The sequence below is a fragment of the Rhipicephalus microplus genome, chromosome 5 (genome assembly GCF_043290135.1).
Source record: "Rhipicephalus microplus isolate Deutch F79 chromosome 5, USDA_Rmic, whole genome shotgun sequence".
In the NCBI taxonomy this organism is placed as follows: Eukaryota; Metazoa; Arthropoda; class Arachnida; order Ixodida; family Ixodidae; genus Rhipicephalus; species Rhipicephalus microplus.
In genome coordinates this window covers 53,458,514-53,475,709 of record NC_134704.1, presented here as the reverse complement: position 1 = coordinate 53,475,709, position 17,196 = coordinate 53,458,514, and the positions used below count along the sequence as shown (strand labels likewise).

The following is a 17,196-nucleotide window of genomic DNA, read 5'->3' as shown; positions in this document are numbered from 1 at the left end:
CGCTCTCGGTACTCGGCGTCCCATCAGAGTGCAGCCGCAAATCGAACCCGAGATCTTGTTCTCAGGGACACAGCACTTAAGCCACCGCCGTGTGTTTGAACTATGCTGCGTCGCCGTAAATCCGGCACCAACGCCGCAACTCGACCTAATACAATACAAAAACGAAAATTCAGCGATAGGCAGACGCGCCAGAATCAACGAGAGCGCTGCCTCGCGCGAAGTGGAAACGACCTCCGATGAATGTTGAGTATATTATAGAGGGAAGGGGGGGGGGGGCAGGAACTTTACATTCAACGATAGGGAATCTCGTTCGTGTGGTTTTGAGCTATATACAGCGACTGTACCAACACGACTAAGATAGGATAGCTTTATCTCCAGTCAAGGCATATAACTTGATGTATTATTACGGCCTAGTGGGTAGAAGGAATTGAGTCGTTGGTGCGGTAGGTTCACGTAAAACTGCAGTGGGAGGAAGATGCTGCTGTCGTGAAGCACGAAAATTGCCTGGGCGTCGAGTCAACCTGGGTGAAAACGTCACACGAAAATACCTGGGCGAAATTGTCAAACGTGAAAGGCAAGCAGCAAACAAAGAACAGCGGCCAGCGCAAGTGTATTTCATAAAATAGATAATACACGGTATACAAAAACACGGAACAAGCCGCAAAGAGACGTACAACAGCGCTCGTTTACGCCAGCTGAATGGCGTCAATGATGAGATAACAATACCAACAATGACAAGCACGTAATTTACGACCGTTCCCCCAAATAACATAAAATTGTTATTGAAATGTCCGTAAAAAAGAAAAAAAAATGCACCAAGAAAGGCACCAGGAACCGCATATGAGGGACACCGAAAATATTTGATGCCACAAATGAGTGAATAAAAAAAAAAGACAGTGCTCATTCCCTGAGGCATACAACACTCAGCCATTGATTTACTGGCTTCAAAGAGCACTGATGTTGCAATGCACAAAAGTGTGAAAAGAAACGGAATACACTGTTGGTTCCAAGAAAATGAGGCAACCGTTTTCAAAGCGTTCAGTAGGCATGCAAGCCCTCACTGAAAAATAAACCACCTGTAAAGGCTAAAAATTAAGCACTAAACTCCACACTTAATTTATGTTTGTTCATAAAACAGCATAAACTTGAACACAAACATTTTAAAGTGTCACATTAATAGCAGCATCGTAAGCTTGAAGTTAGTCAACGTTAAACCGTCTAAGCTGCCCGTGATAGGCACACAGCAAAATACATTTGAATCACAGTCTATCACCGTACAGGCATCACACTCAACATGTTATTAGTGATAAGCATGTAAGTACGTTTTAAATGCAAGATTACACTGCCATAACATAAGCAACAACCATGTATACGTAACATATGCATAACAAGGGTGATAAAAAAAAGCAAAACGTACCAGTAACATAAGCAGTCAAGTTTGAGTACTTCGTTTAGCGGCTGGTCTTCCCCTTTGTCAAAAATTAAAAAGTGATTTATATGCAACAGGCAATGAAATCATGATGGCTTCCTAACCTTGCAAGAAACAATCCTTATCATTTACAGTAAGCACTACAGCAACACATCACCATATCGCCGCAGTTAACTTGTTCCTATAAGACATCTTGACAGATTTAAAATCGGCTACGTAAACAGAGTGCTCTTCAAAGACGAATATACACTATTCAAAACAGACATGGACAACAACATTCAAGTGCAAACAAATTTGTTCCATTGTAACAAGTGAATAGGCCCAACTTTTCCAGAACAATTTCAACCACGATTGCGTGGTGCATTATCTGCCTCTTCATATCAAAAGCACCCACAGGAACGATTGAAATCTTGAATCACTTGAAACAGTAGAACTGACACTATGTTTTGGGTTAATGTTATCCGAGAGCGCTAACAACATCCGTTTATTGTTGAAATTTAGGATGTGGTCCAAGACAAGTACATAGAATGACTACTGTCGCGTACGGCTAAGTCAAAATAAATAAATATATAAAGAAGGAATGTGCGTATTTCCTTAATACAAAGAACACGCACCAAAGCATTAGGTACAACTCTTCCGGAAGTTATCTGTTGTGCTGTTATATGAACCTGCCGGGCAGTGCAAATGTCAAACCTTTATCGGAAAGCTAGGATATATTGAAAACAAGCCTAGAAATCAATGGCTGTACTGCTATGATGATTCTCTACCAGCCGAAAAAATTTTGTACAATGCTCTTTGCATTTATATTTTTATACAAGTAACTATGATATATTAAAATAACTTCTCTCTGGTCCACCCTAGCAAGAAGTTGATTGACCCACCATCTAGATGCCATGCCTGAAGGCAAAAATGAGATGTGCACTCATTTTGCCCCACTTATAATCAAATTGTGGCATTTATGTTCACAACTTATTTGGCACTATGACTGGGCAAACATCACTGCAACATGTATGTATACACAATGACTGGGCAAACATCACTGCAACATGTATGTATACAGTGAAAAGCATCTTCTAGCAACGACTTCATTAAAGGAAGGAGTTACTTTAACGTAGAGCCACAATTATACTTCATGTTCCACTGTGTTCAAAATATGTCGAGCATTCCATATCGTAGCATTCCTGTAGAATTACAGAAGCTTTTCGAAAAGTTGTATAGGCAGTGACACCAGGTCTCTCCCTAGGTGTAACAAAACACTTTACGCTTTTGCGAGTCTACATGTACATTGCGAGTCTACATGTACATGTAACGATGCAAATGTGTGACTTCTCACTTTGATGTACTATTGCTCATTTTGTCTCCTATATGGGCAACACCTGAGTGTTTGGAGGAGTTACAAGTGCCCATAGTTGTACAAGAAGCAAACGAAATGCATGTAATCTTTTTTTTTCCCTTTTAAAATGCAAGTGTGCTTTCTCAAATGATTTGTGGTTTGCCTGCTCTACGTCCCATACAGGAAACATACAGATGCAGATGCAGTTTTCTGCATACAGATGCAGTTTTCTGTACACTTTGTACTGAAAGTACATCACAATGTTGGAACTCCACTGAGCAATGCTTAAATGAAAAACATGCTCAAGAAAAACTACTGTTTGGTTTGTGGTCCTCCTCTTGATCCTGAGGTTATTTGAATACCGCAGAGCATTGAAGTGTAAAGGTTAATGATGGTGCTCAGCTGTTAGGCAATTTGTAGATAACTGTGAGCATCACGAATAGGGACACAGGTCGAGAAATATAGTCATAATTAATAGGCTATTTTCCTTCCGCCTGTCTCTCTATTTGCACTTCTCAATGCTTGAATGCATAACAAGTTATCAGATGAGAGTGCTCGTAGAAGGACATGGTTCAACACGTGAAAGTTTTTGGTGGCAATATTTGCGGACAGTTTAAAAGGCAATGCAGTCATTGTCGGCATACAACCCCTTATGGACATGCAGCATTCCAAGGATGCCTCCTTTACGACGATTTTCACGCCTTGCGCTCAACGTGCAAGGTCCCATGACACAAGCTGTAAACATAATGTGTCAGAGGGGCAGAAGAATAATTTAAAAATATCTAACCATGATGCTCTGCCAAGAGAAAACTAATGCCTCAACAATTAATGACTCAGACAATGTCACATTATTACTGTGTTATGCAGGGCAGTACTAGCTCTATGATCGTTAGGCACACTTGCAAGGTACAACAGATGACAAGTTACTCTGGAATGCTCTACAATATTTTGTGCGGCAGTAGGCAATATTTACATACAGAGGCATGTTACTCACACCTCCCTACAGTTTTCATTGTAGTCTGGCACCAACTATGGTTTATTTTCACTATGTTAAATGAGAAAACATGCACCAGCCCATCATGGCAGTCATTTTCTTCAGACCAACATATAAGAATATGAAATTGCGACCGACATAGTTTTAAAATGAAATCTTTGAAGCAGGCAACCTTTTCAACGTAAGTCTTTTCGTGGCAATACTTTGTAGAAATGCCCTGTGCTCGAACCTATGCTAGTCTTCTAATCTACTAGTAATGATGGGCTAATATTGTTGATAACTATAATGGCCAGTCGCTTTGACAACTGACAAAGTGTGAAAAAGCATTGGCATCTGAAAAGCCATCAGCAGAAGACAGCCACAGCTACACGGTAGGTGTTCCACCTATCAGTGAGAGTAGTTACCAGAGCAAAAACTTGGGCGGCATAACACTGAGCAGCTGCACAAATTCACACACCAAACTTACAAAGTCAATGCACTGTTACTTACAGAATTAGTGCTGTTAAGAAACACATTAAGATTCGTACATATTGTGACGCAACAGTCAAGTTGCTCACTATTACATTAGAAATATGCCGAGAATCACTTTTTTCCCTCACTTCACTGAGATGATTCGACAAGCAGCAAAGGAGGAAGACCAATCAACAAACATTTCACACGCTACGTCACTCAGTCAACTCCACCGCCACGGTCACAACCTCCCCCGCCGCTGTCACAACCTGCCACCCCACTATCGCCACCTCCGCCACTGCTGCAGCCACCTTCACCGCTGTCATGACAGTTACTGTCGTGGCCACCACTGTTGTGGCCTCCGCTGTCACGCTCTCCACTATCATGGCCAATACTCTCGTGGCCACTGTCGGCACCACGGCGGGCTTCTTCGTCACTGCTGGAGTGGCCAATGTCAGAAGACCAGCCACCAGGAGGGTAGTACGAGCCGGACCCAACACTACCACGTTTGTTCTTTTTATGCTTTTTGTACTTCACGGGAATCATGTGCTTGTCTGATGAGCGGCAGAAGCGGCAGATGATTCCAAGCAGCACTACCGCGATCACTATCCCGACACCAATGCCGATGCCTGTGATTACATTTACCACCATGGCCTCGTTGTTCGTCTGCCTAAAAAAGTGTAACACAAGATAAGGTTAAGAAGGGCATGCTGCAGAAAGAGCATGCAAAATGCTGTGCCCACAGAGAATTGGGCACAGCTATGGTCTGCCAAGTGCATCTATATATTGGCAAACTAGGATGAACATATCTAACATAATGCAACCTTTTAAGTAAAACAAGTAAGGTTATACATAATGCAACATGCTAAGTAAAAAAATACGGTTATCTACTGCTTTCAAAATTTATCACACAAAAATACGAGTGATCCCATGCACCATAAAAAGGTTCCCACATACCGGGATACTTACTACTACATTGCTGATGGCTAAGAGAATTGCAATGTTTGCGAAGATGAGCTCACAAGAGTATATAAGCATTTGCTACATTTGATGCATGTCGTAGGTGCTTTAATATGAAGCTTTTAGAAGTCATTTGGATGCAGATAACTCAAGTGTATGCAATATTTTTTTATGCCAGCTTCCCAAGACAATATATTCAAAGAGCACCTGCTTAGGACTAGATAGGAAGTTGATAAAGAAATTAAGAAACATTTTTGTTTTGATTTTAAAGCTTCAAACTACAAGATGCCCAAATAGTCTTAAACAGCTTTGTACAAAGTCATACTGGTAAATAGAAGTGCTATGGGCAGAAATTTCACATGAAGTTCCAGACTGCGATTCCAAAATTTCTACTCCTCATTTTTCCCACCAAGAACGAGACCCTCCCAGGCTTTTATCCAAGTCTAAAAAAAAAGGAGACCCCACTAATCTAAGTTCTGCTCATGTCCCTCTGAGACTTCTCAGCGACAACCATTTCAGAAACCCCCACACACACCGCCGTCAACCCACACATCAGCAGCACCGGTGCCACCATCACCAACCCCGCCACCACTTCCATCAGCAACACACTGGTCTGCAGATGTCATGTTAATCAGCAGCCCCGTCGCATACATGGCCACTTCAGTGCCATCATTTTGCTGCTCTTTCAGTGACCGATGTGCAGCTATTGCATTGCAGTAACAGCATGAGAACATGATTAGAGCGAAAAGAGTGGCAAAGCCAACAAGAATGATGGTTGTACTATCCATGACGATTCACATGCATCCAGTGAGTGAAGTGCACGGACAGCAGAGCAAAGGTGTTCAGTCAGCAGCAGTGCAGTGAAGCGACATGCCACTCTGCAAGCAAAAGGAATAGGCAACACTACAAATATGTCACAGTAAAAGCACGTAATGCACGAGTAGAAAGCTGGTAGATAGCGGTATGCGACAAGGAAAGCTATTGACTGACTGGTATTACCTTAAGGAGCACCACAGTAAATGAGATTCCCTAATTTTTCTTTTTCATAATTTTGTAACTTGCAAGTCCTCATGTAGGGTAGAGTTGCAATGTATCAGTGTACTAAAAAATGAGTGCAGACTAGGACAGCAAAATGCAATCTCCAACTATAGCTTTTCGCTGTGCTAACAACATAATGGCGAAAAAACTTTGAGAAAACAAACAGAAAGACAGTTGTGTGACGCTTTCTTCTTCAATCCACATTTTTTTGTTTTGGTTGCCTTCTATATGAAGAATAGTATTTACATCCTATAGTTTCTGAGTGCTGGGCACAAGGGCTGATGAACAATGAGTAAGCGAAAGTGAATCAGGAGACTTGTACTACAATCAAATAAAAACACATGGACAATATGATACCAGATGTTGCCTGCAGACACCCTGTTTGATGCCGTTGCTTCTTTAAAACTGGATTGTCTTTACTATATGCACAGCACTTTTGACAATTGCAAGACATTTAATGAGCGAGTTCATTTTATAGATTAAACTGTACTGGTGTATTCTGATCGCACTGAAATATGAGCATAGCAGGTGCTTGAGGAACCCACACGTGGCTGCTAAAGTCAATTACCTAGCTATCTCAATTGATCTGAAAAAGTCTTGACATATTTAGAAAGAAATGACACAGCAGTATGCACTTCTACAAATGATCAAGATTTAGGTCTCACCTGTTCAGACTCAAGTACCAGCCGCTACAGCACAAGCAGAAAAGTGAGAATAGCCAGTGGTGCAAAGCACAAAGAAAAGGAAAAGAGACAATGAGGTTAGAAGGTGAGAGCGGCAAAGGTAGAAGGTGCAACAGTGCTAAACAGTCAGATGTGAGTGACACTGTCACAGCCTGTGAAGCAAGTGTTATATGGATTTGCGCAGCAACAGAACCCCACGTGAGCAAAACAATGATGCCTACCACCAGTCCACCTTATTTCAGAGGACCGCTCTTACGACGGCCTGCGTCACGGTCTCTGTGATGGCTGCCATAGGGACAGTGCTGCCCAGTTGCGAGCGCCGGCATGCGCACCAGAGAACACCCACTATGGCTACCGAAAGCAGCAGCAGACAGGACGCAATCAATGCTGCCCGCTCAGCAATCTCCATGGAAGTCCAGTGCAAGTTGGCTGGTGGCAAACCTTGAACCGTTGTCACACGAGCCAAATCAGCTTCCAGGTAGTCACTAGTTTCTAGCAGGTGAATATACTGAAGGTTTCTACCACTACATCAAGCTGCTGACTGATCACAACTAGGGCATTAAGAAAGATTACAACTTGAAGTGTAGTTGTAGCTGATGCTCCCGCCTCGCTCGTCAAGTGTAGCTCTAGCGTATTTATCTTAAAAATCAGCATGCCTTTGTTCTGCCAGGGCTGTACAGTGTTTCAACAAATCTCTTCAGGTAAACAGTATAAAGGACATAATTATGCAGTCAGAGCAGGAAGGCGAATTTTCAAACTCTTTTCACCCCCTGCTAATTGTGGTGATCAATGTTTCTTTTTTCCCATTTATATATATATATATATATATATATATATATATATATATATATATATATATATATATATATATATATATATATATATATAGGTATGGGATATGGCACAACGGGAGCGTTGTCAACAAGGATAAATATATTTATTTCCCAACAGTTTCGGGAGGGGACCTCCCTTCAACAGTTTCGGGAGGGGACCTCCCTTCATCAGGGGATGAGTGGGAGGTCCCCTCCCGAAACTGTTGGGAAATAAATATATTTATCCTTGTTGACAACGCTCCCGTTGTGCCATATCCCATACCTTCACGAAGACTAACTGGCCCATTGAAATATTACTCCCACTATATATAATAAATATATTTATCCTTGTTGACAATGCTCCCGTTGTGCCATATCCCATACCTTCACGAAGACTAACTGGCCCATTGAAATATTACTCCCACTATATATATATAGTGGGAGTAATATTTCAATGGGCCAGTTAGTCTTCGTGAAGGTATGGGATATGGCACAACGGGAGCGTTGTCAACAAGGATAAATATATTTATTTCCCAACAGTTTCGGGAGGGGACCTCCCACTCATCCCCTGATGAAGGGAGGTCCCCTCCCGAAACTGTTGGGAAATAAATATATTTATCCTTGTTGACAACGCTCCCATATATATATATATATATGTACTGTTCAGTGCACGAATAGGTCCCTAGAAAAATAATGACGACAGATTCACAAAATGACACCCAGTTTTATAAACCAGAGCTCCCAGATTGAACCACGCGATTTTTAACAGCTTCACATTTTTTCTCGCCCACCTTTCGCGCACAATAATAAGTTGTTTGTTCCAACTGTCGTTCTACATTTTCACTACATTGGTCTACCCAGGGCAGAGCTTTGGCATAAAAGCGACGGCGTATAGAACGTGTTAAAACCAAAACATCAAAACTTGCTCACATTTCTCCTTGCTTGTCCAGTAAAACAACACAACAGGCTCAGCGGGTACTGTAAACACCCGAATTTTTACAAATAGATACGACGTGCAAGCAAACTAATTTTGAAAAACAACTTCAAAGTTTAACGCGTGCCACCAGTTAAACGGGATTGTTCAGAGCAAAGCCGGAATCACAGCTGGGCCCCCGCGCTCGCTCCAATAAGTTATTTCGTCGTTCCTTGGAAGATCGGCAAATAGTTGACACCTACCAGCCATTGTCCACGAAAATTTTACAATCGTTTGTAGGGTGAACCGGTAGATCGCTGTAGCCCACATGCTTAAGTATTTCGGTTTAACTCCTCAGTACGTCATGCAGCAATTGACACACACAAGACATGCGCTTTGCAGACCGGCCCTTAAACAAAGACTGACGGGCTAATAAGTGTTAAATACAGCAGAAGAGAAACGAATTTGCAACTTACTCACCGTAGCGCAGCGGCTGCCAAAACACACGACTCTCGGATGATCCCCCAAACGAAGGCAAATGTGAAAACGCGGCGGCCTGCGAAGACACAACCGTGCGGCGACTGTTTGTCCGTACGTGCGGTTATGTCGCAGCGGCCAAGGCTAACCGCTTTCGCGAACTTTGGCGTACTTTACCGCGTAGTTTTACGCCGCCGGAACGACGTCGATTTCCACGGAGAGACAACACGCGAGATCCGCAAGTGACGTCCGCATGCTGCCAGTGCTGGCGCCGCAAGAAATAAATGCCTGCCGCAGCCTTGTTTGTTGTTTACAGTTAACTCATGTAAGGCTGATCAGCTTTAGCGGTCAAGAGTTCTATCGGGGGGTTGTTAATTTGCATACGAAAGGATTGGACAGTTCGAAAAAACACGAGGCGCATAACCCATGCGATTAGGCGCGCAGAAAGGGTAAAATCGTTCCACTCCTGCGTGCAACGCCGTCCCATGCTTCCAATTAACTCGCGTTGGCTCCGCCTACATCACCTTGCAAGAACTAAAGCAATCGAGGGATGGCGTATTTCAGTCTTTGTGCGATAGGTGACAGCACACGTTCAATGTTTTCCAACAGTGTGCTAGTGTTTTGTACGTTTCGTATTATGTTACAACTGACTGACTGGTTCCAACAACGGTGTGGTACAAGGTGTAACCTCGTAGGACAAGTGATCGGAACCAGTATTACGGCATGTACTGTAGTTAGCAATGTTAGTAACACAACAAAAGTTTCATACCTGTTTTCCAACAGATCTCATGCACAAAATGATGATGATGAGATACCCCGGGAAATTTGAATGGGGAGGCAGCGTCCATGTTGTCGGTGCAACATTTTCGGCAACGGTAACCTTTACGCTACGCTTAAATGCTTCTTTACTCTCTGGATTGTGTGCAAGAGGAGCATATTCACTATATTTTTCTCCAATTTGGAGGAAGGAGGAGGGGGTTAATTACCTTTCAAGTTTTAAGTATGCTCATGTGTACGTTTGAGTGCACACGCAAAGTAAAAAAAAAATCGTGTGTTCGTGTGCGCGCGCATGCACTCGCGCGGGGAGGGGGTGTAGTTTGAACCCCAACGCTACCTTCACCGTGGCTGCACCAACGGTGTGTAAGGTTCCATTATGTGGTGGATGTGGAAATGTTTTGCAGTGATAGTTTTTGGAACACATATAGCAGTGCTGCACAGTAACGCGGACACGAAAAAAAAAAAAAAAAGGAAACTACACAGGACGTCCTGCATACTTGCCTTACTTCGTCTGTGTCTTCTCTCGCAGCCCTGCTATATGTGTCCAAGAATGCGCCAACTAGCTCAAACAAGATACTTGCTGTTCATACTTTCTTTAACCCTCTCAGACGCTTTATACACAATTGTGTATACCACCTGCTTTCGCGAGTTGTGCTGACATGTGGCCGAGAAAGCGCAACATGCAAAAACCCTTTGTTGAATATAACCACATGCACAATAGATATGTCTTCATTTTATTTTATTTCACATTGTACTGTTTATTACAGGAAATAGTCACAGACCTTAAGGCACAGCCATGTTCGACGAAGTTTGACGAGCCGCTTTCTGTGAGTGATGAACATAACCGAAAACCCAATTGCACTGTATTTCTAGCCTGATATTTGACACTACTTATGCAAACATAGACCGTTAATACTGTCAATATAAACATACATTTATATACAATATAACGAGTCACTGTCACACGTGTAAATCAACGTATAATGATATTAGTCTTGCTAAATTAGAATACTGAGTGCATTACAGTAATGTTACGTTAATTCGACGCATTTACAGGCAGCTCTGCGTAGGTGGCGTCTGAAAGAGTGAACGTGCTGAAAAAAAAATTCTGCGTTACTGCTGGTAGTGCAGCCTTACCTACTCTATTTGCGCTACGCCTTCCATCGAGAAAAGGAAAAGGAGGAGTGGCCATGTCTCAACACGACCGAAAACAAAAGGCATATTTCCGTCCTCCCCTCCAACAATCGTCATGACAGTGCACGTTTGCAGGAAAACCTTCGTAACACAGCCGCATAAACATTTGCGGCCGGTACACTCTTTATTCACGGGCCGAACCAATGAGGGAAAAGGTTAGGACAATGTCTGTGTGGACTATTTCGCTATGCAAGGCTGGCTGCCCTGCGTAATTTTCCTATTGTTTATTATTTTCACATTTCGCACCCATCTTGTCCAACTAAAGGACACACTAGTACGAGCGGCCGTGCTAGTACGATACATTGAGGATGTGCGGATATCCTCTCGCTCGACATTTCTCAGGATTTCTCCATAACGACGTAAGAATGTAGCAATTGAAAGTAAACTACAAGAACACGACCCTACATGTATTTCCTCCTAAATACTTTATTGAGTGCGCAATAGAATTGGACCACTTACTGGGGTGTTATTCTGTACGAGAATTTCTTGCTCTTATAAAGATGTATTCCCATGACGGACCAAACCACGATACGAACCTGCGGATTGCGTACTACGTCACCATACGTCAGCCGCTGCCGCGTTTCCGCTCACGCGGGGGCGATTCGTGAAACGACAAAAGCCCAAATCACATGTTGGGAGCCTCGTGGAGCAATGCCCAAATCCTTGCTTGCATAGCGTGAATTCTCACCTGTCGTGCGAATTCTGGCTGCTGAGACATCCCAACTACGTCACGTGTCACGTGACTGATTCGTCTTCAATCACGTCCGCCACGCGAATACAGCTTAAATTGCTCTATGCAAATAGTTCGAGAAATCAAAACTATAGTACAACTACGCGCCACAGTGGGTGTTCCTTCGTGAGTTTAAAAGAAAGGTCACATCTATGACCTTGATGATTGACTTGTGGGGTTTAACGCCTCAAAACCACGATATGATCATGAGAGACGCCGTAGTGGAGGGCTCCGGAAATTCCGACCACCTGGGGTTGTTAACGTGCATTAAAATCTGAGCACACAGGCCTACAACATTTCCGCCTCCATCGGAAGTGCAGCCACCGCAGCCGGGATTCGATCCCACAGCCTGCGAGTCAGCAGCCAAGTACCTTAGCCACTAGACCACCACGGCGGGGCCAGCTATGACCTTCCAATGTTCTTACTTCGTGTTCCCGGTGACTGCGACACTAAACATCGTGTTTAAGTCGTCTGTGCAACATTTGAAACACTTGAGAAGGACCGACATGTCCGACATGTACTTGTGTGCTCGAGGTCATCTTGATGAGGGCGTCTCCACGAAAGAAACAACATATTTATTGCTCGGTGAATATAAAACTACTTAAGTATCTCAGTACTCAACGTTGAAAAGGGAAAACGCGCCAAACGTACCAAGTCAATTGTGTTTCCAGTAGCGCCACGCTGCACTGACACAGTTTCGATTTCAAAATATAGGTGGCATTAAATCGCTTCACAATTTGGCAGTGCTATTTCCTCTCTCACACACTAATACACTCAGGGAGAACTTGAGCTCTTTTGTTCCTCAATCTTCACGGACTTCTTCTTGGCGTAAGTCTGGTACGTCTGCGTGTACACAGTGTGCTTTCGCGGAGGCTCAACCGTTGGAGGGGGCGTATAGTCGATCGGCGGCTCAATGTAGTACGGGTGAAACGGGTACCCATTACGTGGCTGCCGTTGCTGCGGCTCGTGGAATGGCGGCAACGGCTGTGGCTGCGGCTGTTGCTTCGGCTGTGGCTGCGGCACCGGCTGCGGAAAGGGCTGTGGATACGGCTGCGGTGGCTCTTCCGGGCGCCAGTGGTGGTGGTCATGCTGTTGCCGAGGGTCCATGCACGGTGACTGGGGCATCTGGTGCTCGTCGGCGAACAGCGGGTGCGTCATTTGGTTGCTGCTGCTGCTTCCGTTGTTGCCAAGATAGGAGCGCACGTTGCACAGCAACCAGAGGCCAAATATGCCGCACGCGGCTATGACGATTAGCAGAATGAACCACAGCAGCAGGTTCTCCATGAGCAGCGCCAGGGCTGATGTTTATGTGGGCCCTCTGCACGTGCATCACAAACAACACATTCGGGTGTCAAGAACCGGCAACAGGGCATGAGTTCAAACGACCGCTGACTTTAGGAGCCAATGGACGTGTGGTGCAAGTAGCTAAAGACAAAAGAAAATTAAAACGTCACAGCACCGCTACGCTGGATGATCAGTATGTGTTGTTAAAGTAAATTGTACACTGTTATCAATTACGCGTATGCTCCTGCATAGCAAGAAGTATATTAGGGAATGGGTCATATTCTAGAGCAACATAAGGATATGAAAATATATGGTAGCAAAATGTTATTGGTGGCATCGTGATTCCGAAGTTCCAAACCTTCCCACCTAGCTAATCGCGTTTACACGCGCGAATAAATTACGTGATTATGAGTCGGTAGCCGCCACACTGCTCACACGACACAGCGAATTCTCTTGTGCATGCCTGACTCTTTCCATGTGAATTAGTTCGCAAGCCGCTTGTCCAGAACAACCCGACTCAAAAGGGCTATAGAACAGCTTTTGTATGGATAGGTTTGTTAAGTGGCTTATGCGTGTCTTGTGTCCACATCGCGTGACTTAAGTGGCATCTTTGTATCATCCCTCCACATCATCTTTCACAATTAGATGCGGAGCATCTTATACTCGCGCCTTGTAGTGCGCCGTCCGCGCCGTCCGCGCCGTCCGCACCGCTTCTCGAACATTCGACAGCTGACGCGCGCGCATGCGCCGTCGCGCCGTCGCCCACTCTTCCACCATCTGTGCATCCCTTCCTCCTCTACACACCGCGCGCGCTTCACTCCTCCACCATCTGTGCACCCTTCCTCCTCTACACACCGCGTTCGACATCTACAATTCTCCTGATTCTCCAGTGGACGCGCATGTGGCGTCGCGCTTCGAGAACATTCAACAGCTGACAGTGCATGCGCCGTCGTGCTGTATATATACTCAAGGTCGGCGCTCGCTCGCTCAGTTGCCGCTCGTCGGTTGGTTTGTACGGCGCGTCGACGTCCAAGGTCGCGGTGAAATGAATTCCAACGAATCCACAAACACAATGATCGACGTCCCTTCGACCAGCGCCGCCCTTTCGCATACGTGTGTACGTGTTCACTCATTTAACACCCCCTCCTACAACCACGTTAACCAATTTAGCCATCGACCCAAGTAAGTCGCAATTTAACACCCCATTTCACAACCACGTTAACCAATTTAGCCATCGACCCAAGTAAGTCGCACTTTAACACCCCGTTAACCAATTATATGGTCCGCATCCTCCTCAGTGTTCCCCCGAGGGAAGCTGCGGGCAATTTTTTTTCTTTTGTTTTCTTCCCCTGTGGAAGAAAAAGCACATACTTTCTAAATTCAATCTTTCCTCTCTCCCACGGCGTTTCGTGCCAACTCGCAGCAATCATTTTACACTTCCCTTGGACTTCTGCTCAGCTGGGACAACACATGATGGTCTATAATGCTAAAAAAATTGTGTATATTTTCGCAAAATGTGGCAACACTGATCCCCTTTAAAGGGACACTAAGGGAACATAAATGTTTTCCTTGTATCAGTGAATTAGCTTCGCACAAAACTTAAAGCACCGCTCCCTTGCTATGAGAAGACGCTTGTGGTACGCCAGAAAATGAACCCAGAGAAAAACCCGGCAACGAAGCCACCTTCGGGTTGCCTCAATAACTCGCCGTGATGTCGAAGATTTTGACGGCGTCCGCAATAGACAGCGTAATTCGGTAAAGGTTAATTGCAATGCATTTTTAGTACACCAGTAATAGCAAAGCAAGTTCGAGAGAATAATATCGGTCCGATGTGACCTTTGAAGTACGTGACGTCACACTGACATTCGGGTGCTGAGGTTTGGACGCGAAATTTCGAAATGAAACCTTGGCAACAATTTGCTGTTCTTTTAATGAGAATGTACAGGAGAAGAGTACGATAATAGAGTTCACAACGGAGGAATAACAATTCCAACTGGCCCGTAGTCAGGAATTCTTTAGGGTGCGGGAGAAAGGAGGTGGGCATTTGTTAATGCATTGAAAAACCATCATTTCTTTAATAATTATCAGTAAAACATCTCCTTCATCTAAATTTCAGATGCTTGAGCCCCCCCCCCCCCCCCCCCATCCCCTGGCTACGGGCCTCATTCCAACATTTCTTAGTGTTTCACTTTAGTGGTTCTTTAGACCCCGCGTCCACAATGTATCACAAGCATCGCCCTTTGTTGCCATTTTTTTTTTTTTTGTAGCGATATGGGCACCAGTGACCCTCGTGTTTCTCTTCCAAGCCTTTCCGGTTTTACAAATTTTCACAAAAGGGAATATAAAAAACAGAAATCGAAGGCTCTGGCTCACAATAAGGGTTACATTGGACAGTGGCGTAGCCAGGAGGCAGCACACCAGGCCCGTTCCCCCCCCCCCCTCCATCCCTCGTATGTTTTTTTTTTTTCACCATGATATATATAGCGCAAAATAACCATTTGACACCCCCCCCCCCCCCCAAAATATTTCTGCCTACGCCCCTGATAGTGCATACGTATGAAATCTGAGCATATTTTGATATACAATAAGGGGCAATTAACTGCCAGGATAATAAATGAAAGTTAGTTGATTAAGCTACCTGAAAGATTTCAAGCAGCTGTGATTGTTGCGGCATCTGGCGGAGCAGATCCGAACCACTGTCTTCTTTCACGTGGCCTCTGAGATTCGCTTCAGCAACGCACGAAAAACAAACTTAACCCAAGAAATACACCAGAGCATGCTATTCCCCAGCGTAACGTTGATATCGCCGACATGTGAGCGCAACTACCGGATACCCGAGCCAAGGGAGCCAAGGATTAGGGTCGCCTCATACTTTTTTTTTCACGCAAATGATATCTCAGCTCACAAAGAAATGCACCGAGGCACCAAGGAGCCTGGAATGTACGGAAGGCATGCATACCTACCTCGGTAACAAAAGAGTAGCGCTCAGCGCGGGGGTGATCGTCCCCAGTGGCGTTGGTCGACGCTGAGCTGCTGCGTAGATTCGCGACGACATGCGTGCGACCCGTCGAGGCGTTTTCGGCCGAAGCAGCGGGATGGGCGGCTCGATCAGAACGTTTCGCGCACCGGCGGCACGGTGCAATAACGTTGTCGGCTCAGCAGTGAGCATCCGTTTACCTTCCGTGCTCGAATAAGCCATGTGGAACGGGCGCAAACCGTAGTAGCTCTAAGCGCCGTATCGAGCGTGGCGCGGCGAGGGTGAAAGCCGGTAACCCCGCTGCCTGGCAAACAAGCCACTGACTGTCGCAAAAGCTGGCTGCGTTGTTGCTCTCGTTTCAGTTTCCCGACCCCCGCATGAAACAGCGGGGGAAACGTGTGACGCTGAAGAGTGCCGACTGTTTCCAGTTGAGTTGGACTTTAGCCGTGCTGAGCACTGTCTCAGCCAAGGGCTGGTGAAGGAGGGTCAACCACTCCCCCCCTCCCCCCCAAACAAATAGCTTGATAAAATTGCACGTACACACGCCTACGTAGAAATGCACGCACAAATATATATACATGAAGTTTGAAGACCCTACACCCCTCCCCTCCCCTCCCGAAAAAAAAACCAATTATGACTACGAATTGTTGCTGCTTCCACCGCGCAAGGGCAGGGGCCGGCCACCACCGCGGCTGTGGTCACTGCTGCGGGTCGGCTGCGTCAGTGTCGTCGCCGCCGCTGGGAGGCGGCACTCACCAGCGACGAGCTGGCCGACCAGCTTTAGGCCGTCCGGCAAGCCGAAGATGCCGCTCGGGTCCAAGGACTTCAAGCGGTCACCGAGGCATCACCATCATAATCGATGGAGAGTGGGAAGGGACAGGGGTTATTTCCCTTTTCACCCCACCTCACCCGAAGGAAATTGCCAGACTTTAAATAAAGTTCATTGATTCATTCATTTACTATAGTGTTAAGCCAACAAGAACCAAGAGCAAGACACACGAATGTTTTTATGTGTTCCTATGAACTTTTCTTTCTTTCTGCTTGCGCAACACGTCTAAATTTCAAGTATGAACTATCTAGCGTGTTCCTTTTATATGTGGGGTCCATTACAACGTAGCTGCTTTGTATGGTCGATCACAAATATT

The 17,196-nt window shown here is 45.1% G+C and overlaps 2 protein-coding genes across 4 annotated transcripts; both read right to left on the bottom strand.

Moving 5' to 3' along the window:
* Positions 1-583: 583 nt before the first annotated feature.
* LOC119174546 (uncharacterized) lies at positions 584-9,572 on the bottom strand. Of its 3 annotated transcripts, XM_075895476.1 has the most exons (3): positions 9,093-9,572; positions 7,109-7,328; positions 584-4,876 (listed from the first exon to the last, which is right to left on the bottom strand). In XM_075895476.1, exon 3 carries the CDS (start codon positions 4,855-4,857, stop codon positions 4,426-4,428), a length of 432 nt encoding a protein of 143 aa, XP_075751591.1. In that variant the 5' UTR covers positions 4,858-4,876; positions 7,109-7,328; positions 9,093-9,572; the 3' UTR covers positions 584-4,425. The 3 variants fall into 3 exon arrangements, with proteins under 3 accessions (XP_075751591.1, XP_075751592.1, XP_075751590.1); XM_075895477.1 differs by lacking the exon at positions 7,109-7,328 and having other exon boundaries at positions 9,089-9,572; XM_075895475.1 differs by lacking the exon at positions 7,109-7,328.
* A 1,016-nt stretch (positions 9,573-10,588) lies between these two features.
* On the bottom strand, positions 10,589-16,375 carry LOC119173448 (uncharacterized). Its single transcript, XM_037424265.2, has 2 exons — positions 16,038-16,375; positions 10,589-13,108 (listed from the first exon to the last, which is right to left on the bottom strand). Exon 2 carries the CDS (start codon positions 13,072-13,074, stop codon positions 12,565-12,567), a length of 510 nt encoding a protein of 169 aa, XP_037280162.2. The 5' UTR covers positions 13,075-13,108; positions 16,038-16,375; the 3' UTR covers positions 10,589-12,564.
* Positions 16,376-17,196: the final 821 nt, after the last annotated feature.